The following is a 19,287-nucleotide window of genomic DNA, read 5'->3' on the forward strand; positions in this document are numbered from 1 at the left end:
CAGGCTCGCTACAAGTCAATATATTAGAATGGTAATGTGTTTTATGCATCGCTCTCTACAATGTCGGACACATAACAGTAATTAATATGATTAGCCTTTGGCTTGACTACGTTATCAACAGCTAACAATTTATTGCTAATGTGGCCATGTGCCATCTCAGAGTCAGGAAGCTGCCTTCTAAAAATCTGTATCCTTACAAACTTTGAACAAATCAGACCGTCAGTGGAGAAAGGCATATAGTTCATCATACCATCGTAATACATCCTATACATTCACCCGCTATATTGCCAAATGTACCCGTTTTTTTCATATCAACAGAAAAATATACCGGGATAACCTGAAATCTCATTAGATTTCCCTGCTTCAGAACATACAGTAGTTAATGATATGCTAAAGCCCGCCCTCACGTTGACGTGATTACAAGGTAGTTTGTGGCGTAGCGATTTCAAACCTCGTTTTTGAGACTGTCTTTAGATCACTGCAGTTTCCACAATGGAGCTGACTAATGAATTTGCACATGGTTTGTCTTAAAGCATATAAAAAACGACATAAAAACAACATTAAAAACTTGATTTCACCACAGGGGGTCTTTAAGAAGAAAGGTGGGTATTGCTAAAGATTCGCCGAATGAAAAACACCTCAAAGCCCATCTTTTTCCACTGCTGCAGATTACCATAGATATCATAATAAGCGTGCAGACTATTTTGGTTGGAACTGGCTTGACGGGAGTTAATCACTCAGAGACAGAGTCGTATTTTTAATGCGCTGAGTCAAAAGTTATTTTAAAAGAGCCTGTCTCAAGATGCAGCCGTCTTTCTTCCCATTCATTTGCGATCTTTCATGCACTTTCTCCAGAGTGAATGCGATCTGTGTCTGTGTGTATCTCGCTAGTTCTAGCTAGAGTGAACGCTTCATGTAGAATATACGCACAAATTATTGATTTGTGTCACTTCAGAGTACTCGTCCACATTCATGGTACTAGTAATGTGTATAATATGTAGCTAGTGTTATGTTGTAATGCTTAAAACAAGCCAATAATTTCATTAAACATCTTATTTGTGCAGATTTAAGACAGGGAGGAGGTTATCCCTGTCAGTTAAGTCCAGTCTTCCCCCTCGGGGTAGTTTTTGTTTGCATTTTGTTTTATTTGTATTATTAATAAAAAGCCCTTGTTTCCTGCACTTGAGTCGTTGCTTCCACCTACCCAAAACCTGACAATCCCAACTTTAAGAAGTTATTTACAATGATTTTTAAGAGCACTGGGTCTTGTTCACTAATAATTGTGTGGATTATTTTGTATTTGTACGCACAGGAGAACTTATCACAAAAATTCCTATTTCACAACACATACTTATGGACATGAATTTGTTCTTAAGACATAATTCAGGAAGCATGTGTATGCACAAATTATAGTATGATAGAGTTTCATTTCATCTAATATATTTCATCATAAACAGTCAAAGAGTAAGAAAAGCTGCGTTATAGCTTCAGCTGCGTGGTTTCTCTGAATAAAGCAGCAGATATACGCTTATGTATATCGCTAATCAGAGGTCTGTTTAAAATGTGTTTATTGTGTTTATAACTGGTTTGGAGAATGGCACACTTGGCATTGTTCAAGGATCTGGAAAAATCACGTCTGCAGAGAGCGACGAAAGACTGAAAAGGAAAGGTTGTGCGGAAATATGGAGATGGTTTGGACGTGTTTTATGCAAATGACTAACTTCATTCACTAACATTAGAACGAGATTAAGAACGAGCTAAAGAAAAAAGATTTTTGGGTGGACTATCTATTTAAGAGTAATGAATGTGAAAACTAGTAATGTTCAGTGTGGTGGCAGTAGTAAAGAAAGTATTGTCTTTCAGTTAAAATAGCCTTTTTTTCTTTTCTTTTAATTTAAATTAGAATGTGCTTAATTTAGCTAAAAATAATAATAAATAAATAAAAATTGTTATAAGCTTTAATTGCTTTGACATGTTATTGAAGCATGATCTTAAAAAGATTATTATTTGTTTTTACATTTCAGTCTTTCCCATTTCAAAAAAAGTTACCAAGACAACCACCTTATGAAGGGATAGTTCACCCATAAATAAAAATGTGTAATGTACTTGCCCTTTGGACCCTGCTATTTGTATGGGCATTAACAGAAGAAACATTTTTCAAATGTGAAAAACGTTAAATGTTTTTCAATCAGTTTTAAATATTTTTTTTTGTGTTCCACAGAAGAAAGTAAGTCATACTGGTTTGGGCTGTTTTTGAACTATTAAAAGGACTTAATAGCTTTGGGTCAGTCTTCCAGTAGAACTGGGTTTAATTTAAATTTTTTCAAAGATAGATGAAGATGAAGGTCACAGTCAGAGATCCACTTCCAGATAGGCTATACAATGACTCGGTGGTATGCATTGGGTAGGTTTAGGTGCCATGTTTAGAGCTCCACACTGAAGCCATGTGTGCTACCGTCACCCTAGGATGGTTCTTAACATCATCAGCCCAGCCTGAGCTTCCCTATTCCCAGCCCAATGAGCTCAGAGGGCCTTTTGGTCTCCGCAGTGTCTTTGTGTCCACTCCAAATGTACCTCTGGCTGGGAATTCTTTTATGGGATCATCCTGGATCAAGAATTTATCTGCTGTGTCACTGTAGCTCTCTGCTATCCGCCTCCCAGCTCTGCTGCTGTGTGGCCACCTTTATGTTCTGTTCCTCAATGAGTTAATCCTGCACACACAGCCTTAATCTCTGCCATACCAGCCCGCAGTGCCTGCTTGGGGAAAATATTGCAAAGTTCCAGAGGGGAACTGCTAGTGGCATAAAATAAGTGGACACATAAATCTCGGGATAGAGGCATTTGTCCCCCCGTCACATTTGTGGAGTGTACTAGGCATGTATTTAGCATAAATTAGGTGTGTAATCTTCAAAACTTGATCCTTCTGAGAGTTTTCAGCAGGGCATTAGAGAGCAGATGCTGACATGATAAATGCAAAAGAGCAGTTATTGGCCGAGAGTTACTCTAGTAAGCAGATTTAACAATGCAGAGAACACAAACATCCACTGACATCGTCCTTGCCGCTGACTTTGTCCACTGCACTGTTAAAAATGCTGTGACTTGAAGAGTTTAACAGATGGAGAGCGTTCCCAAGATACCGAAATTAGACTCGCTTTTGGATGCTGGAAAGATTTCAAATGTGCAAACTGCCGTAGAAGTGACTGTTGTGTTCATGCGTGAATTGTATTGTGAGTACTATTTTGTAAAGGAAGTCTGAACTGTTGTGTAATGATGTAATGTGTGCGAATGGAAGTGATGAGTAAACAAGATGGATGAAGCTCGCTTCTCCTGTTTGTGTGCTTTGCTTAGTCCTGACAGATGCCACAATGACCTTTCAGGAGTTTATATTCACTAAATTAGATTGAATAAAGAGATAAAACAAATTAATTAATCAAAACCTACTTAGTAGCCACAAGAAAATGATGTCATGATTGGCTGACGACAAAACCGTCAGTTCTTGCGCGATCCCAAACCCTAGTTACTTTCCTAAGCTGTGACGTCAAAGGCATCAGACCTAAAAATATAAATACATTTGATGTTTTGAACAGTCCTATAAATCAAGAACTGCTCAGTACACTCTTAAAAAAAGGTTATTTATTTGCATTGGTTGTTCTAAGAAAAAACTTTAACATCCACGGAAACGTTCCATTGCATTAAAGGTTCATTACAACAGAAAAGGTTCTTTAGATTATTAAAATGTTCTTCACACTGAGAAAAAAAGAAAAGAAAAAATGTTTTTTTGAATGGTTAAGAATTGAAAGGTTTTTTGGAGAACCAAAATGGTTCTTCTATTAAATCTGTAATATAATATAATATAATATTGCTTGGAAAAAAATATATGGTCAAAATACATTGCTGTTTTGAATCAAAGTAAATGGAGAAAGATAGGTTAACCGCCAAACCTTGACATCTTAGAAAAACAACCTGATTTACCCTTTTGTGTTCTACAGTCATTTCTATAGTTCTGTTATACGCATTGGTGGGGAAGAGGATTCAACAAGGGCTGTGGGTTTTCATAGTAACCGAGCTGAATATTAAGTTGGCTTGGATAGATACAAGTCACCAGACATGAGTCAGAAAGGCTACCCAACTTGATTAAAACTTGCACTGTCTTTGTGCTACCAATTTTAATTACCTCAGACAATAAAGTTGGCATAATTTCTAATTAACCTCTCCATCGTAAAAAAATGCACTTGGTGCTTTCTTCTTGTAAGCTGGGGCCTTTGTTGGAGAAACATCTTCAATGGCATATTTCACACTCAATCGGGGAGCAAGACTTTCAGATAAAGACTGTCCCCATCTCTGGATTTGAACAGCCTATGTCTTCTCCTCATAGGGGTAGAGATGTAACAGCATTGAAAAATCCTCTCATAAGCTGGATTTATCCTCCACTCGCATAAAACTTTAACTGTGAAGATGTGTAGAACTGTTTTCTCCAACCACAGCCTGTTCCGTAAGGCTCAAAAACCCCTTCATCAACACCAGACCAGAAATGTGTTTCTTTTACCATGCTTATATATTTTCTATTAATGATTTACTTTGAAATCTTTTTTTTTTTTTTTTTTTAGGAAATTGAAATTATTTTGATTTAATAGATTTGATTAAATTGATTACATTTGATTCATTCAAATTAAATATTATAATTAAATGTATGCATTTTTTAAATTGATTTAAAATGAATTCATGAGAGAAAAGGAAAAATAATTAAAAAATATAAATTTCCCTTGATGTTCAGATGGAATAAATCTCACAAATATTGATGCATAGATGAAAAGTCAAAATGAATATAGGAGCATAACTATTTGAGACATGTTTTGAGATTTATTCTTTTTTATTTTATTTTTTTTATTTTTTAACATTGGCAATTTACTGTCTCGAAATTATGTGTCGAAAAAAAAAGTGTTTTTACAAGACCTTGTGCTGTTTATTATTATTATTATTATTATTATTATTATTATTATTATTATGCAGATGTTAATTCAGCCATTCTGTTGGATAAAAATTGTCCCTAATGTAAAATGGAAATGAATGGTAATTTTATTTTATAAATATAAAATATTTAATATAGGCTATAGGAGAAAAAAACAATATGGTGTAGCAATATTTTAGAACTATCAAATCTCTCTGCATTAATAATAAAGAAGTAGCCCATGTTTGTTCGGGATTTGAACCCGTGTCATCTGAATTATTGAAACGTAAGTTATAGCCTACCACTCGGCCACGAATTTGTTTTGTTTTATTTTGTTTGAAATGTATTTTTACATATTTTGCTTTCGTTAATGTTAACCAATTCTGTTGTAGCATAATAGGCCTATATTTTTTCCCTAAAAGTTTGTTTTATTCTCTGCTTTGTTTGTTTATATTTTTATATATTCAATCAGTCTCATTTTTGTTCAAATAATGAAAAAAGTTAAACCGACTAACATCGGTTAGTAACTGCAAGTCCTGAAAATGTTTTAATTTTACGGTAAATTATTTTAATTTATTTCACTGTTATGTTTCAGTTAATAAATCTACAAACACATTAAAATAACACGAAGTAAATGACAAGTAACCTATTGACATAGCCTTTCTAAATTATAGAAAAACTGGGCACACAATGTTAACGTGTGTCTACTTTGTTTAAATTTAATGAATTTGAATTCGTTTAACCACAATATTTATCTTGAATTTATCTGTGACCTCAGCTCAGATTACTGCCGCGGCAGATTACGTCATAAAGAGAATAAACTGACACTTTTCAAAGTCTGTGATTACAGCGCCACTCAGCGGTAAAAGGCAGCAAATACACATCCCAATTTTGCCGCCGCGGGAACGGCGGCGGTAAAAGTCTCATTCTGGTTGTCCACCATCCGTATGGTCAAGTGGTCCCATATTTGTATTTTGGAACATTTAGTGCATCAGTTCTTACACTAACTCATCTATCTAATAAGACAGGGATCAGCAACTCCGGTCCTGGAGGGCCACTGTCCTGCAGAGTTTAGCTTCAGCCCTGATAAAAACTCACCTGCCTGTATCTATCTAGTAATCCTGAAAACACTGATTGCCTTGTTCAGGTGTGTTTAATTAGGGTTGGAGCTAAACTCTGCAGGACAGTGGCCCTCCAGGACCGGAGTTGCTGATCCCTGTAATAAGAGCTCTGAAGTAAACTGCAGTTTGTGATGTACTTACTGTACTGTAACTTATTACAAGCAACACGATTCTATTATACTCTCTCATGGCAAAAAAAAAAAAAAGTTTCCCTGCTATGATTTTTAGAAAAAGGATCCATTAGTCAGATCCATTATTGAGAAGCACCAGGACCTGATTGAATAAAACATTTCGAGCTTTTAAAACCTTGCAATGAATAATTACTGCTCACTGCGATTAGATTTTATGCAAAAAAAGATAAAGTTACATTTTGGCTGACTCGTATTTATGGACTGAAACAATCTAACCAGTTTATACATTCTCAGGTAGGTATATTTAGTGAGAGAAGGGTGTCTGTCGCAAACAGCAAAGTGGGGTCTCTGTGGTGTTGAGTTTAAGTGTTTGTGCCCATATGAGCCTGATCTATTATTATCACTATCAGAACTGGTTCAGTCTAGCTGAGCATGGCTCTGTCACTGCGTTTCTTTTCTCTTGCCACCCCCAGATATGAACTAAACCAGTCAGCAGTAATCAGAACAACAACAATGCTGTGCAAAACGAGGGGCTTTAGGGGATGCTTTTGAAATTGCTTTCTTCTTTTAAAATCAATTATACCACACAAATTCTCTGCTTGAACAAATAAATAAAGGATGACTTGCAATGCCGAAGTGAACTCATCTGCATTCATGCGTAATGTATGCACTTACATTTTAGTATGTTCAGATAACTGAAACGTACAATATCAACATTTTGACTGCATCTATACTTGCAATTTTAGAGATTCACAACTCTTTACTAGACTTCTGAAGGCTGATTGAGACTAAAGAACATTTGTGAGTTTCATACTCAGACTTAATCTCATAGCAAAACTCTCATATCAGCAAATGAAACTTTGTCCACGGAGAAACATTTTAATGTCAGTTTTGTTTAAAAATGAATTTGTAAAAAGAAGTCACCCTTTGCATGGCTGAATTGAATTTGGTCTTGAGGTATAATTCTCGCTTTGGGGTGTGAGGGGTGCTGGTTCCAAATCCCGGACAAGCCCCCAATTTATTACCTTCCTCTAATTTGATCAATAATCTTTTATGATGTTCTTTTTATCATGTCTTATGGTTTTATAAAGTATTGAGGGTCAAAATAATTGACCTAAATGCCATTTAAAGTTATTTAATTTTGCACAGGGGTGAGTAAATGAATATTCAAGGCAAAGTAAAATGCTCAAGGTTGGCTTGATGAGAAATGGTTTGTTATGGTAAGATTTATTATGAAAATATCTCCAAAGAGTCTGGAGACAGTTATTATCTTATTTTCATGAGGGGGTAGGGCTTACGTTTCCCCCATGTTGTGCCTTGTGGGAATCAAAGGATGCAATTAGCAAACAAAGAACAATTGCCTGATACATTGCCTCTATGGAACAAAGTAAATCTGTTTTGGAGTCTAAGCAGATTCATTAATCCTCAAATACCAAATGACTTGGCAACAGAGGGCCCAGTTTTGCTTCACACTTTGTCAGGTGCACAATAGCTAATGAATTCTGCCCTTTTCCCATCCTCATATCAACATGCTTGTTTAATTAAAGCTTTGAGAGAGGGTGGACTACACTGATATTTGATTAAGCATGCTGTTTAAAACCTGCACCTCCACAGCAATGAAATCCTGGACTATCTGGCGTACTTTGCTAATTATCTTCAATCAATTTAGCTCCTAAAACGTCGCTTGGTTAATACTAATCTTCTGATAAGCTGAAGGAATGTAATTACAGAATCAGCATAAGTAAAGCTGGAAAAATCATAATGATGGTCTATTTTTTATATATATATATATATTTATTTGTTGACTCATTGACTGCTGAAACGGGGTGGCTCATGTATCATTATTCACAGAGAATGTTACAAAAATTAGTGCTTTACTGGGACATTATGACAAAATGTCAATATTTTGATTACCAATGTAATTATGAGCTGAAGTACTTGTGAATGCAGACACTCTAATAGAACGAATGCGGGACTGGATGTTTAGTTAACAGGAAACCATTTACTTCAGTAATCTGACACAGGATATTTAATGAGGAAAAAATGTAGGGTGGGACTTGATTATATCAATGGGCATTTGATTGGATTATGAATGCTGCGTGGGACAGTATTATTTTTGTATGTCAGTGTAATGATAACAGCTAATGTTTTAGCACATTAACTGCTGTATTTCTGATCTGAAAATGTGATAACAGTGTAAAGCATGTTTCATCGCATGGCATTCAATGGCTCAAATGTAACAAGAACAGCTGTCCATATTCTCACTATTTTGAAAATAGATAAATAACTATAAAAGTTATGAATGAAACCCTTTGCATAATAATCTATTTGTACTATAAAAGATAGTTATTTGATTAAGTTTTCATCCTAAATATTTCTAAATACTTCCAAAAAAGAATTTATACATTGTAACCACAACAGTCTGCTATTGTGCTTATATTGGCTTGTATTAAGTATAATTTTGAGTCTTGTATTTCAGATGTACTTGCAGACTTAGTTATGCCAGGGGACATTCTGAGTTGTTTTATTTAAAGTCTAGTCTCTTAATTTAATCTACTAATTAACATGGACAGCTATGATAAAAATTAGCATGGGCTCAGGCTGAGGTCATAAGCCATATATTTGACTGTAATTACATAATTGCCCCTAGTGTTCAATGACAGAGAAACGGGCAAACTGCATGCAAGCAAAAATTTGCTTTTAAAATTGTCAAAAAAGGAAGCCAGATGAGGAGGAGGAGGAGGAGGAGGAGGAGGAGGAGGGGGGGGGGGGAATTATGATGTAGCTATGATGTCAAACTATGATGTAGTGCAATTTATATTTAGGTACAGATTGGTACGTTGTCAGTAAGAATTCTCTTATCCTCACTAATGCTATTATTTGATCAGAAATACAATAAAAACAGTAATATTGTGAAATATTATTACAGTTGTAAATATTGTATCTATATACAGTGCTGGTCAGAATTATTTGCCCCCTTGGTAAATACGATCAAAGATGGCTGTAAAAAATAAATCTGCATTGTTTATCCTTTTGATATTTAAAAAAAAAAAAAAAAAAAAGCAAAAATCTAACCTTTCACTGAAGTAAAAGAATTGAAAGTGGGGGGGGGGAAATCACATTATGAAATAAATGTTTTTCTCCAAAACACATTGGGAACAATTATTTGCCCCCTTTTATTAAATACTTTTTGCAACCTCCTTTTTCCAAGATAACTGCTCTGAGTCTTCTCCTATAATGCCTGATGAGTTTGGAAAACACCTGACAAGAGATCAGAGACCATTCCTCCATACAGAATCTCTCCAGATCTTTCAGATTCCCAGATCCATGTTGGTGCTTCTTCTCTTCAGTTCAGCCCACTCATCTTCTAGGCTATAGGGTTCAGGTCAGGGACTGGGATGGCCATTGCAGATGCTTGGTTTTTGTATAATCTTTGATCATATTTACCAGGGGGGTAAATAATTCTGACTAGCACTGTATAATAACATATTTGTTTTTTATACGTAACTTTTTTATACTTGCATAACTGAATTTACTTCAGTGTCACATGATCCTTCAGAAATCAGTCTACTATGCTGATTTGATGTTAAAGAAATATTTCTTATTAATAATATGAATGTTGAAAATAGTTTTTAGGATTGTTTTATGAATGGAAAGTTCAAAAGAACAGCATTTATGTGAAATAGATTTTTATTTATTACAATGGAAAAGTCTTTACTTCAATTAAATGCATCCTTGCTGAATAAAAGTATTCATTTCTTCTTTCTTTTTTTATCTCGCTGACCCAAGTCTTAAAACCGTAATGTATTTTTATGCACGTGGTGTACATATACAAATACAGATATATATATATATATATATATATATATATATATATATATATATATATATATATACAAATACAGATATATATATATATATATATACTGTTCTAACTGTTTTTTATTATTATTATTATTATTATTATTAATATATTAGGCAGAAGTAGGCTAATGTTTTTATCAGACAGAAACAACTGCACACTGTATGTTCTTTTTACAGGTTATATTGAAAAGTGCAGAACCAAAAATGCAGTGCTTTTCCCATTAAAAAGAGTAAATATGCATAATTATCAAATAATTTAGACTAATTATAACAGCCATTATCTTTCCATTAGCACAAAGCAATCATTACGCTTTGAAATAATCACTTAAATGTTTCTTTATTAATGTAATGTATTAATTAGTGTTCCTCCAGCTAAAATGTACTTCAACAAATCCAAATAGCAAATATTTAGTTTGTTATCTGCATTAACAAGTAAAAAATATTGTTTTAGGCTCACCATGACACCATGGCTTAGAATACAATGTTTTCAGCTACACCATCTTGTTTAAGGGCTCTGCTCTCTCCACCTGATGTTTGGCCTCACAAATCCTGCAGGTTTCATAAATCCCGGTCAACGGGAGATTTTAGTTCAGACGGAGAGCTTCATGTAAATTGCAAAGCACAACCAGTCCTGTGTTTCTAAATCTGGAGCAGACGGCCCAAGCATCCTAGTTGGCAGTGTCTATTGGTGATTTTCTGAATGCCATAACATGCCTGTCTGTATTATGGATCAGACTGACTATTGCCCACGCTGCGAGGGCTTTGACTTGGCAAGAGGGAGCGATAGAGGCGAAGGGGTTATGCTCCAACAGAGCGCTGAGTCGTTTTAGCACTGCGATGAGGGAGAACTCTGGCTTCCTGATTTTTTTTTGGCAAACTCTCAAACGTCTCACGGTCTTGCCGCAACTTCAGCTCCTGTATATGCTCTTGAAAATAAAGATTCTTTATTGGCATCCATGGTTCCACATTTAACATCCATGGAACCTTTCCATTCCACAAACGGTTCTTTATAGTGGAAAAACTTGTTCAGATTATTAAAATGTTCCTCACGCTAAGAAAAAAATTGGTTCTTTTAAGAACTGTTCACTGAAAGGTTATTTGGGGAACCAAAATGGGTCTTCTATGGCATTGCTGAAAAAACACCCGCATTTGGTACCTTTATTTAAAAGAGTGAACACTACGGTCAAAAGATTAGAATTAAACTTACTAAAGGCGGGCGTACACTGTGCGAGTTCGGACACTCGGGAGGTCGTGAGATATTGCACTCGTTACGAGTCAGTTAATCTGATAACTGCGTCAAAGCAGCTGGTACACGGCACGGCTGTCGTGCACAAATTTTATCCCGAGCCGGCATCAATCACGTGAGCTTTCACGCTAAACACAGAGACCGGAGCTTTCAATGTTGCAGGCAACTATAGCTTCAGATAGTAAAATGGAAGAAATGTGTGCAAATGATTTGTTGAAAAGCAGAGAACAGTAGCCATTCCTTTCAACATAAAGAGAGAGAGAGAGAGAGAGAGAGAGAGAGAGAGAGAGAGAGAGAGAGAGAGAGAGAGAGAGTGTATGCGCACACTGTATGGTTGCTGCCACTGAGGTATAGGATCGATTTAGCCTGTGACGTGGTTGTGTATGATTTGGCAATAGGGGACAGCATATACGCTGGTGAAAATCGGGCCGACTCCCCTATTTTTTTTTAATTATCGGAAGGTGCTCATAACGTGCTCGGCTCGTAATTCCTCTGCGAGCCACGACCATGCGAGCATCACCGATTTCCACGCGATTTCTCCCGAGTGAAAAAAATAATCTGCGAGCTCGAAAATCACACCGTGTACACCTGCCTTAAATGTAACATTAAATGTTACTAAATTTAACACTAAATGTTAAATGTTTTTGAAAGTTTCTTACTCTCGCCAAGGCTGCATTTATTTAATCATAAATAAAATAAAACTAATTTTGCTAAATGCTATTACAAATTAAAATGACTGTTTTCTATTTTATAGATTCTATAAATGCAATTTATTCTTATGATGGTAAAAACGAATTTTCAGCTGCCATCATTACTCTAAAGCGGGTCGCACACCGGACGCGCAGCTCAGCGCCGCGCCGTGCCATGTCTAGGACAACTCTCACCTGAAAATCCGATAACATCAACAATTTTCTGATTTCTGTAAATAAATATAAAACTAAATGTATATTGCAGCACAGGGTGAAGTCCGTATATACATTAACTACGATTTGAGACACATAAATGTAAATTTAATATAAAACTATGTAAATGGCGCTCTGTGGCGCGGCAGGATTTTGAACACGGTCCTGAGCCGTTGCTGGGCGCCGCGGACAGACGCCGAAGGGCGCCGCCGGTGTGTGTACTCTCATAGAGAATAATGTGTTCGAATTTAAAAGACGTGGCGCTGCGCGGCGCGGTGCTGAGCTGCGCGTCCGGTGTGCGACCTCCTTAACCTTCAGTGTCACATGATCCTTGATAATAGTAAGAAATGTTTCAAGATTTCTGAAGGATCATGTGACTGAAGTCTGGAGTAGTGATGCTGAATTAGGGCTGGGCGATAAAACGATAACGATATGTATCGCGATAGACACGTAATCAATATCAATAAAAAATGCGTTCGATAAAACGTTCGATAATTTTTTATTTTTTTTTTCGTCGGAAGAAACCAGCAAGCAGGTTTGATTGCATGAACAAAGGCACTCACTCTCTAGTAACTAGATAAAACAGGAAAAGTCAGCTCGCCTGACTTGAAGTCTGACCGTAGTCAGACCAATGTCATCTGCAGATTATGCAAGACAGTCGTCAGTTTCTCTGTTATTCGCGTGCTGATGCGCTGTTCTAGCGTGTGTTTCTCAGCGTGTACATGTGAAGCTCACATGCACTAAAAGCCTGTCTACCAGCGCCTGAATACTAAGTAATCTTTCGAGTCTTATTTTGCTCATACTGTTATATACACACAAGGTTTACATAAACTAGTCGGATATGTCTAAAGTGAAAGCAAACTTGAGAAAATTGAGAGAAAATCTGCATGTCAAATGCGTGTATAATAGACGCGTCGCGCGCAGTTCTTAAAGAGACAGTAGTAATAGTAAACACATTGCCGCTTGTCCCTAAAGGGATAGTTCACCCAAAAAATAAAAATTATCTCATTATTTACGCACTCTACTGTTGTTCCAAACCTGTATTAATTGCCTTCTAATATTTTCTAATATTAATATTTTGAAGAATGTGGGTATCCAAACAGTAGCTGGTCCCCATTGACTTCCATAGGAGAAAAATATACTATGGAAGTCACTGGGGTACATCAACTGTTGGTCATTCTTCCAAATAACTTTTATTTTCAACAGAAGAAAGAAACTTATTCGAGTTTAAAACAACGTGAGAGAGTAAATTATGAAAATTAGAATTTTTAGGAGAACTATCCCTTTAATGTTAATAAAACAACAAAATGTAAAGAGAAAATCACTCACTGCTCTTGACTAATAACTTTATTAATAGCTTTAATAAGTATCAATGTATAATTTATAGAAAATAGAAAGAAATAGATTTATAGAATTTATAGAAAGAAGTTGTAATATTATATTTTTGCCATATCGCCCACCCCTTTATAAAGCATTTATTACGTATTCTTTAATTTTGCACCTTAATGTTAAGAGATAATTGTTAAGTGTTCATTGTGATTTTAGACTTTTGAGTTTTCCATGGTCGTGTTGACATTTCTGCCTTTATAACTGATGGGATTATAATCAGAGGTAGGTTAAGTTTAAAATAAAAAATCTTTAAATGTAATATATTTGTCTCCTGAACTGGTCCTTATTTTAAATATGTTATAAAAAAATTCAATAATTATCGATATCGGCCGATATAAAACACTTATATCGTGATACAGTTTTCAGCCATATCGCCCAGCCCTATGCTGAATATTCAGCTTTGCCATCACAGGAACACATTCATTTTTTTTAGTATATTAAAAGACAGGTTCTTTTAAATTGTAATAACATTTCACAATATTACTGTTTTACTGTATTTTTGATCAAATAAATGCAGCCTTGGTGAGTGTAAGAGACTTCCTTCAGAAACATTTAACAGTAAAAAAAATGTTACCGGTAGTAAATATTGTGCCCATGCTTTCTGTTCCTCTTTTCTACTCTTTCTTTCTACATCCTAACGCAGTGTGACCAAGATTTGACCTGTTGTGTTTTGTTTTATGGAGGCCTGTTTCTAAAGAAACAGAAAATCCATTCCATTCAAACCGAATGGCAGAGAGATGAACCTTTGATGGGGCCACTCTTAGTTTGGGTGATTATTGCGTGTGCTCGTTGGGCCAATTGTGTAGCGTCGGTGGATTTGATAGAGTTCTGTCAAGGCGCAATCATTGCTGCATGGTCCCTCAGGGTTCAGATTCAGAGCAACCTGTATTTTTCTAGAGCTCAATGAAATGGCTGTAGTAGATTGAAGAGCAAAGTCGCAAGAAAAAAAAAACATCATAATGAGGGCTGGTGTTGTCCAAAGTAGGACGCGAAACTGGGTCCGGCCATTTTCAAGTGTTGGAGCGACATCAATAGAGAAATTCCCAAAGAACAAATTGTTTGTTTGGGAACAGAGGACATTTATGTAAGTATTGCGTATAAACTGGAACACCCAAACAAGTTCTTGCAAATTGTTAATTCCCTGTATGAACAACACATTCATCTATGTCTGTTGCATCACTGTGTCCTCTAATGTGACGGTTGGAATGTGGCACATTTGCATGACATTAACTTTCTGCAGTACCTAATCTGTTTGTACACAGCTTCTGATGAAAGGAAGCTGTGTGATTTTTATTTTATTTTTCCCCTTACCTCAGCAGGCAGTAAGCAGGCCCAGCAGTCCACAATGCCTCATTGAAATGCCAGACTTGAGAGGGGCAGTTGCTTTAAAAGGCTCTCTGATTACTCGCATCAATAGGACCCTATTTGTTGTGACTCCCGCAGCAACTGCCAAAGCAGATGGGTTATAATTCAGGCCGATTTGCACTGCTTAAATCCTATAATGATTCCTCAACACTCCCAAAGGCAAACGCTAACTGCCATCTCAGAAGTCTGAATGCTTCCGTGATGGACTGACTGTAAAGAGAGCAGGTACGCGTTGACTTGCTGTGAAATCTGGCTAATTGTCAGATCCGCACATCGACGCCATCCTATATCTATGGTACAGTTCTCCCTTGCGCCAAATAAAAAAACAAATCACCTATAATGCAGCACCTATAATGCAGGTTCTACCATGACCAATTCGATACACTATATTTTAAACATTTCAAACAATGTCACTTAAAGGTACAGTTCACCCAAAATGAACTTCTTTTGTGAAAGAAAAACACAAAAGAAGATATTTTGAAAAAATGTCCATACAGTGAAAGTCAATGGGATCCAACTTTTCTTTTGGACCCCATTAACTTTGATTGTATGGACAAAAACATTCTTCAAAATATCATTGTTTGTGTTTCACAGCAGTGTTATTTCAGTACTGTTTATATATTGTAATACATTTTATTAATATTTTAGTTTAGTTTATTTTTTTATTTTAATAGTTTTTTTCTGTTCATTTTTTAAATATTAATGTTTATTTTATTTTATTTCGCTTTTTGTTTATTATTATTTCCAGTTAGCAACTTTAGAGCTTCAACTGTCTTTTTTACAACTTAAAGTTTGTATTCTAATATTTATATTTTATTTCAACTTTGTTTCAATTCAAAAATGTTTTAATAGTTGTAGTTTTAGTTTAAGATACCCCTGTTTGGAACGACATGAGGGTGAGTAAATGATGATCAAATGTTCATTTTTGGGTGAGCTGTCCCTTTAAAGCCGAAGTGGGTCACCAAAGGGATACTCCCGCCCCCAAACTCACTCCATTGGTTGATCCATTGTTTGGGGCTGATCGGGATGCCTAAACAAACTTTACACAGTTTTAACACTTTTCACAGAAATCAACCTACAAAAATGGCTTACGTATAGCTGTCTCTATATGGGATGGGATAGAAAAGTACTTTAGGATCAAAAACGTACCTTCATTGAGACCCATATGAATACTCCAGTAGCTCTGCAGACATTGTAGCTCCCTCTTCATGCCCCTCTTGCAGCGGCAGTCATACAGGGGGCTGTCCTGCAGCACCTCAAGGGCGGCTTGACACTCCCTGTTGGCCAGCATGGTAGTCCTGTCACGACCTACCAGGCACTGGCGCATGATGCGAAAGCGTGAGCTGCACTGTGAGTTTTGGTTGCACAGCTCACTGGCCCTCAGGCAGTCCATGGGGGCTCTCCAGCCATGAGTTCCCAGCCCTGACAAAGCAGAATGGCTGGCCATGGAAACTACCACCTCATCTGTGGGAAGGGCATGGGTGTTATTAGACTGTGGTGTGAAAGAAGTTTTTTTATGTATTTGTTTTTTAATGACTTCACACTTGTTTATCTGACACATAAGGTCTATATTTAAGTAGAACACATTTAAAATGTACAATATATGACAATACAACTTGAAAAATTGAGATGTAAAAAATCCTAGGTGTATAAAAGTTAGGCCTATTTTATTATATAAGTGGTTTTCTCTGCGCCTCTCCTTCCCGTGTGTTCAGCACCACGGACAGTTCCCCTTTAGCACGCACACAGTACATGCCAATCTCTGTGCTTTTTTCTCCCAAAAGCATCATTATCTAATTAGCACCTAAAAACGTTTACAGGTTATAAAGAGACAAATTCACATATGCATAATTTGCAACATTTGCGAATCCCACACACTAGGCCTAAATTTAGTTGTAATGTATTGTACTATAACGTGTAATATGACAAGTCGGACAACTAGCCATAGCTTTATGTAGGCTTACTTTAAAGCATCAACAACTAGCCTAATGATAATTGATGGGGCACAATCTTTTGAGGTTAGCTTTGCATAAGTGTATTTCTGGTCCTATTTTTTTTAATTGCTGTTTTGGTTGTAGATAGTTGAGATGAATGTTTAATAAATTATGTACAATAGCCTATTTATGTAGGCTATTTGTATTTCTCCAAGGTACTATTTGGTAGACCACCAATCCAAACTGAAAGTGCTTGAACAGCGTACTGTTGCTATGGTTACCTCAAGCGAACGCGATTTATGTTTTAAAATATATAAATATTATTTATAATAAGTATATATTTATTTTATAGGTAAAAACGTAACTTTGGGATTGGTATTTATTTTAATTTTTTAAGTCATTGAAAAGTATTCAGGCTTTGTACTTTTTATTAATGTATCCCGACTCCACTCCCCGATCCCAATATGAACCCTGGACCAAATAAATAAATTATATATAGGCTATATATATGTGTGTGTGTGTGTGTGTGTGTGTGTGTGTGTGTGTGTGTTAGCCTAAATTAATAAACGTCTAAATAACTGAATAAATAAATAAACAAGCAAGCGATTATTTCGCACAGCTTTTGTTAACTTAATGTCTATAAAGCTCACATGAATAACGTTAGCCTATATTCGAAACGAGTAGTAGACGACGCAACCTTTAAATAAAATTAGAATCGTTTATGTTTCAGCGTCTCGAAAAATATAGCTTTTTAGGTTTTGACAGCATTTTCACGTTATTAAGTTTTGACATTGGTCTAGTTCAGCACCTTTGGACCTGACAGCTCCCGTAACAATGCCCTAAAGTTAACGAGCAATCTACTGCTAGTTGGGAAACGCGTTTCTGCATCGTAATATAAGCATTGCATTGCAACATTATCGGGATGGGAAACATAGTATCTAATATTACACTGTTCATTTAATCCTGATCTTTCCTCTGACTGAGTTATGTTGCAGTCTATATGAGACTATCAAAGTATAAAAGACTTCCAGCATGAAAGAAGAGTGAGTTCATTCTGTAAACTGTACACCGTCAAATGCCTACTTTACTCAGGCAGTTAAGCCATATTACACTCTCTCTCAATATGATAAATGATTGTCTGCGTGGGTTTTCATCATTCTCTCGGGTTATTACTTTTTGTCTCTAGTGTCATTTTTGAAAAATTAGATGTACTTACCCAGTAAAAACAGGACGCTCAGAATATTCAGTAAAATCATGATAGATCCCATTCGAACTACCCGTGAAGTATTACGATCCCAGATTCCGTTAATGTTCGCAGACAAATCCAACGGTTATTTAACGGACGTCCTTTTCAAACATCAGGTTCATTTCCAACAGTCAGTCGCTGGTTAAAATAGCGTCAGAATTAGTTTAAACCTTACAATTCCAGAACTTGGATATTTCCTGTTGGGGCTTTTGAGAAATAAGAGAGTAAAAAAAAAAAAAATACTAATTGACGTTTATTTGATGAAACTGTTCAACATATCCTTTCCACAAGAGCGTCGAAGCATTCCTCTAGTTTGGGAAGAAAAGGTAGCACGAGACAGCGTTTTAGTCCGCGTTTCCAAATGTGAATAACACTTGAATATACGACCGTTAGATAATCTTTAAAAACTTTTATTTCATAGATGTTATGATGCAAACGACAAAACTTCGAACGCCAAATAAGTCGGTTTTGTCTGTCATATGACCGGTCATTCCTGTATCGTACAAACGCATGTTTTAAGCACGTTCAAACTGAAGTTGGTTGTTTGCGTGAACTAAAAATCTCTCCGGACTCCTGTGAGTAGCAATGAATCTTCCAAGCTGGACAACCTTGACTTTCATCAGAAAATCCTTATGTGTCCACCAGCGTGCCTGTGGCTTTAGAACTGCCTTCGTTTTTCCGAGTCTGTGATAATGAAGAAAACAAACAGGGAAAATGGCACTTCCAGTTCAACTTATCTTCTGTTTTCTGTGGCGCATGCAAACGCTTTCTCCCACGAAACTGAAGTTACATGTCCGACCCTTGGGGCTCTGTCGCGCTTCACGTCAGAGAGGGCGCAATGAAAACATATCACCGCATGAATCTGACCGCTTCGCACTGGATGAGTGCACAAGGGCATCGACGCACCACAGCACAGTCATGTCTGAGACGACCTTGTACTACACAAATATGACTTGTTGGCACTCTTGTTTGGATTTATTTTCTCCTCCTCCATCATTGGATTAGCTTACTTCCCTCACATTTACAATTTTCATTTGAAAAAATATATATATATTATATTAAACCTGTTAATGGAGGACAATTTGCCATTTTTAAGTGAGCACTATTATATAGAATGGGATGTGCTGTGAATTACATTTCC

The 19,287-nt window shown here is 36.3% G+C and overlaps 1 protein-coding gene across 1 annotated transcript in view; it reads right to left on the reverse strand.

The window, feature by feature from the left end:
- gfra2b (GDNF family receptor alpha 2b) overlaps positions 1–19,024 on the reverse strand; it is a gene marked incomplete at its 3' end in the record, with an annotated part of 61,983 nt that extends 42,959 nt beyond the window's left edge. Inside the window, exons 1-2 of the mRNA XM_081354646.1 lie at positions 18,117–19,024; positions 16,116–16,430 (exon numbers count right to left, since the gene is read on the reverse strand). Coding sequence (XP_081210772.1) covers positions 16,116–16,430; positions 18,117–18,168 — 367 coding nt within the window. The 5' untranslated portion in view covers positions 18,169–19,024. The remainder of the gene's footprint in view (positions 1–16,115; positions 16,431–18,116) is intronic.
- Positions 19,025–19,287: the final 263 nt, after the last annotated feature.

Source organism: Scardinius erythrophthalmus, assembly GCF_964197995.2.
Source record: "Scardinius erythrophthalmus genome assembly, chromosome: 23".
Taxonomy (NCBI): Eukaryota; Metazoa; Chordata; class Actinopteri; order Cypriniformes; family Leuciscidae; genus Scardinius; species Scardinius erythrophthalmus.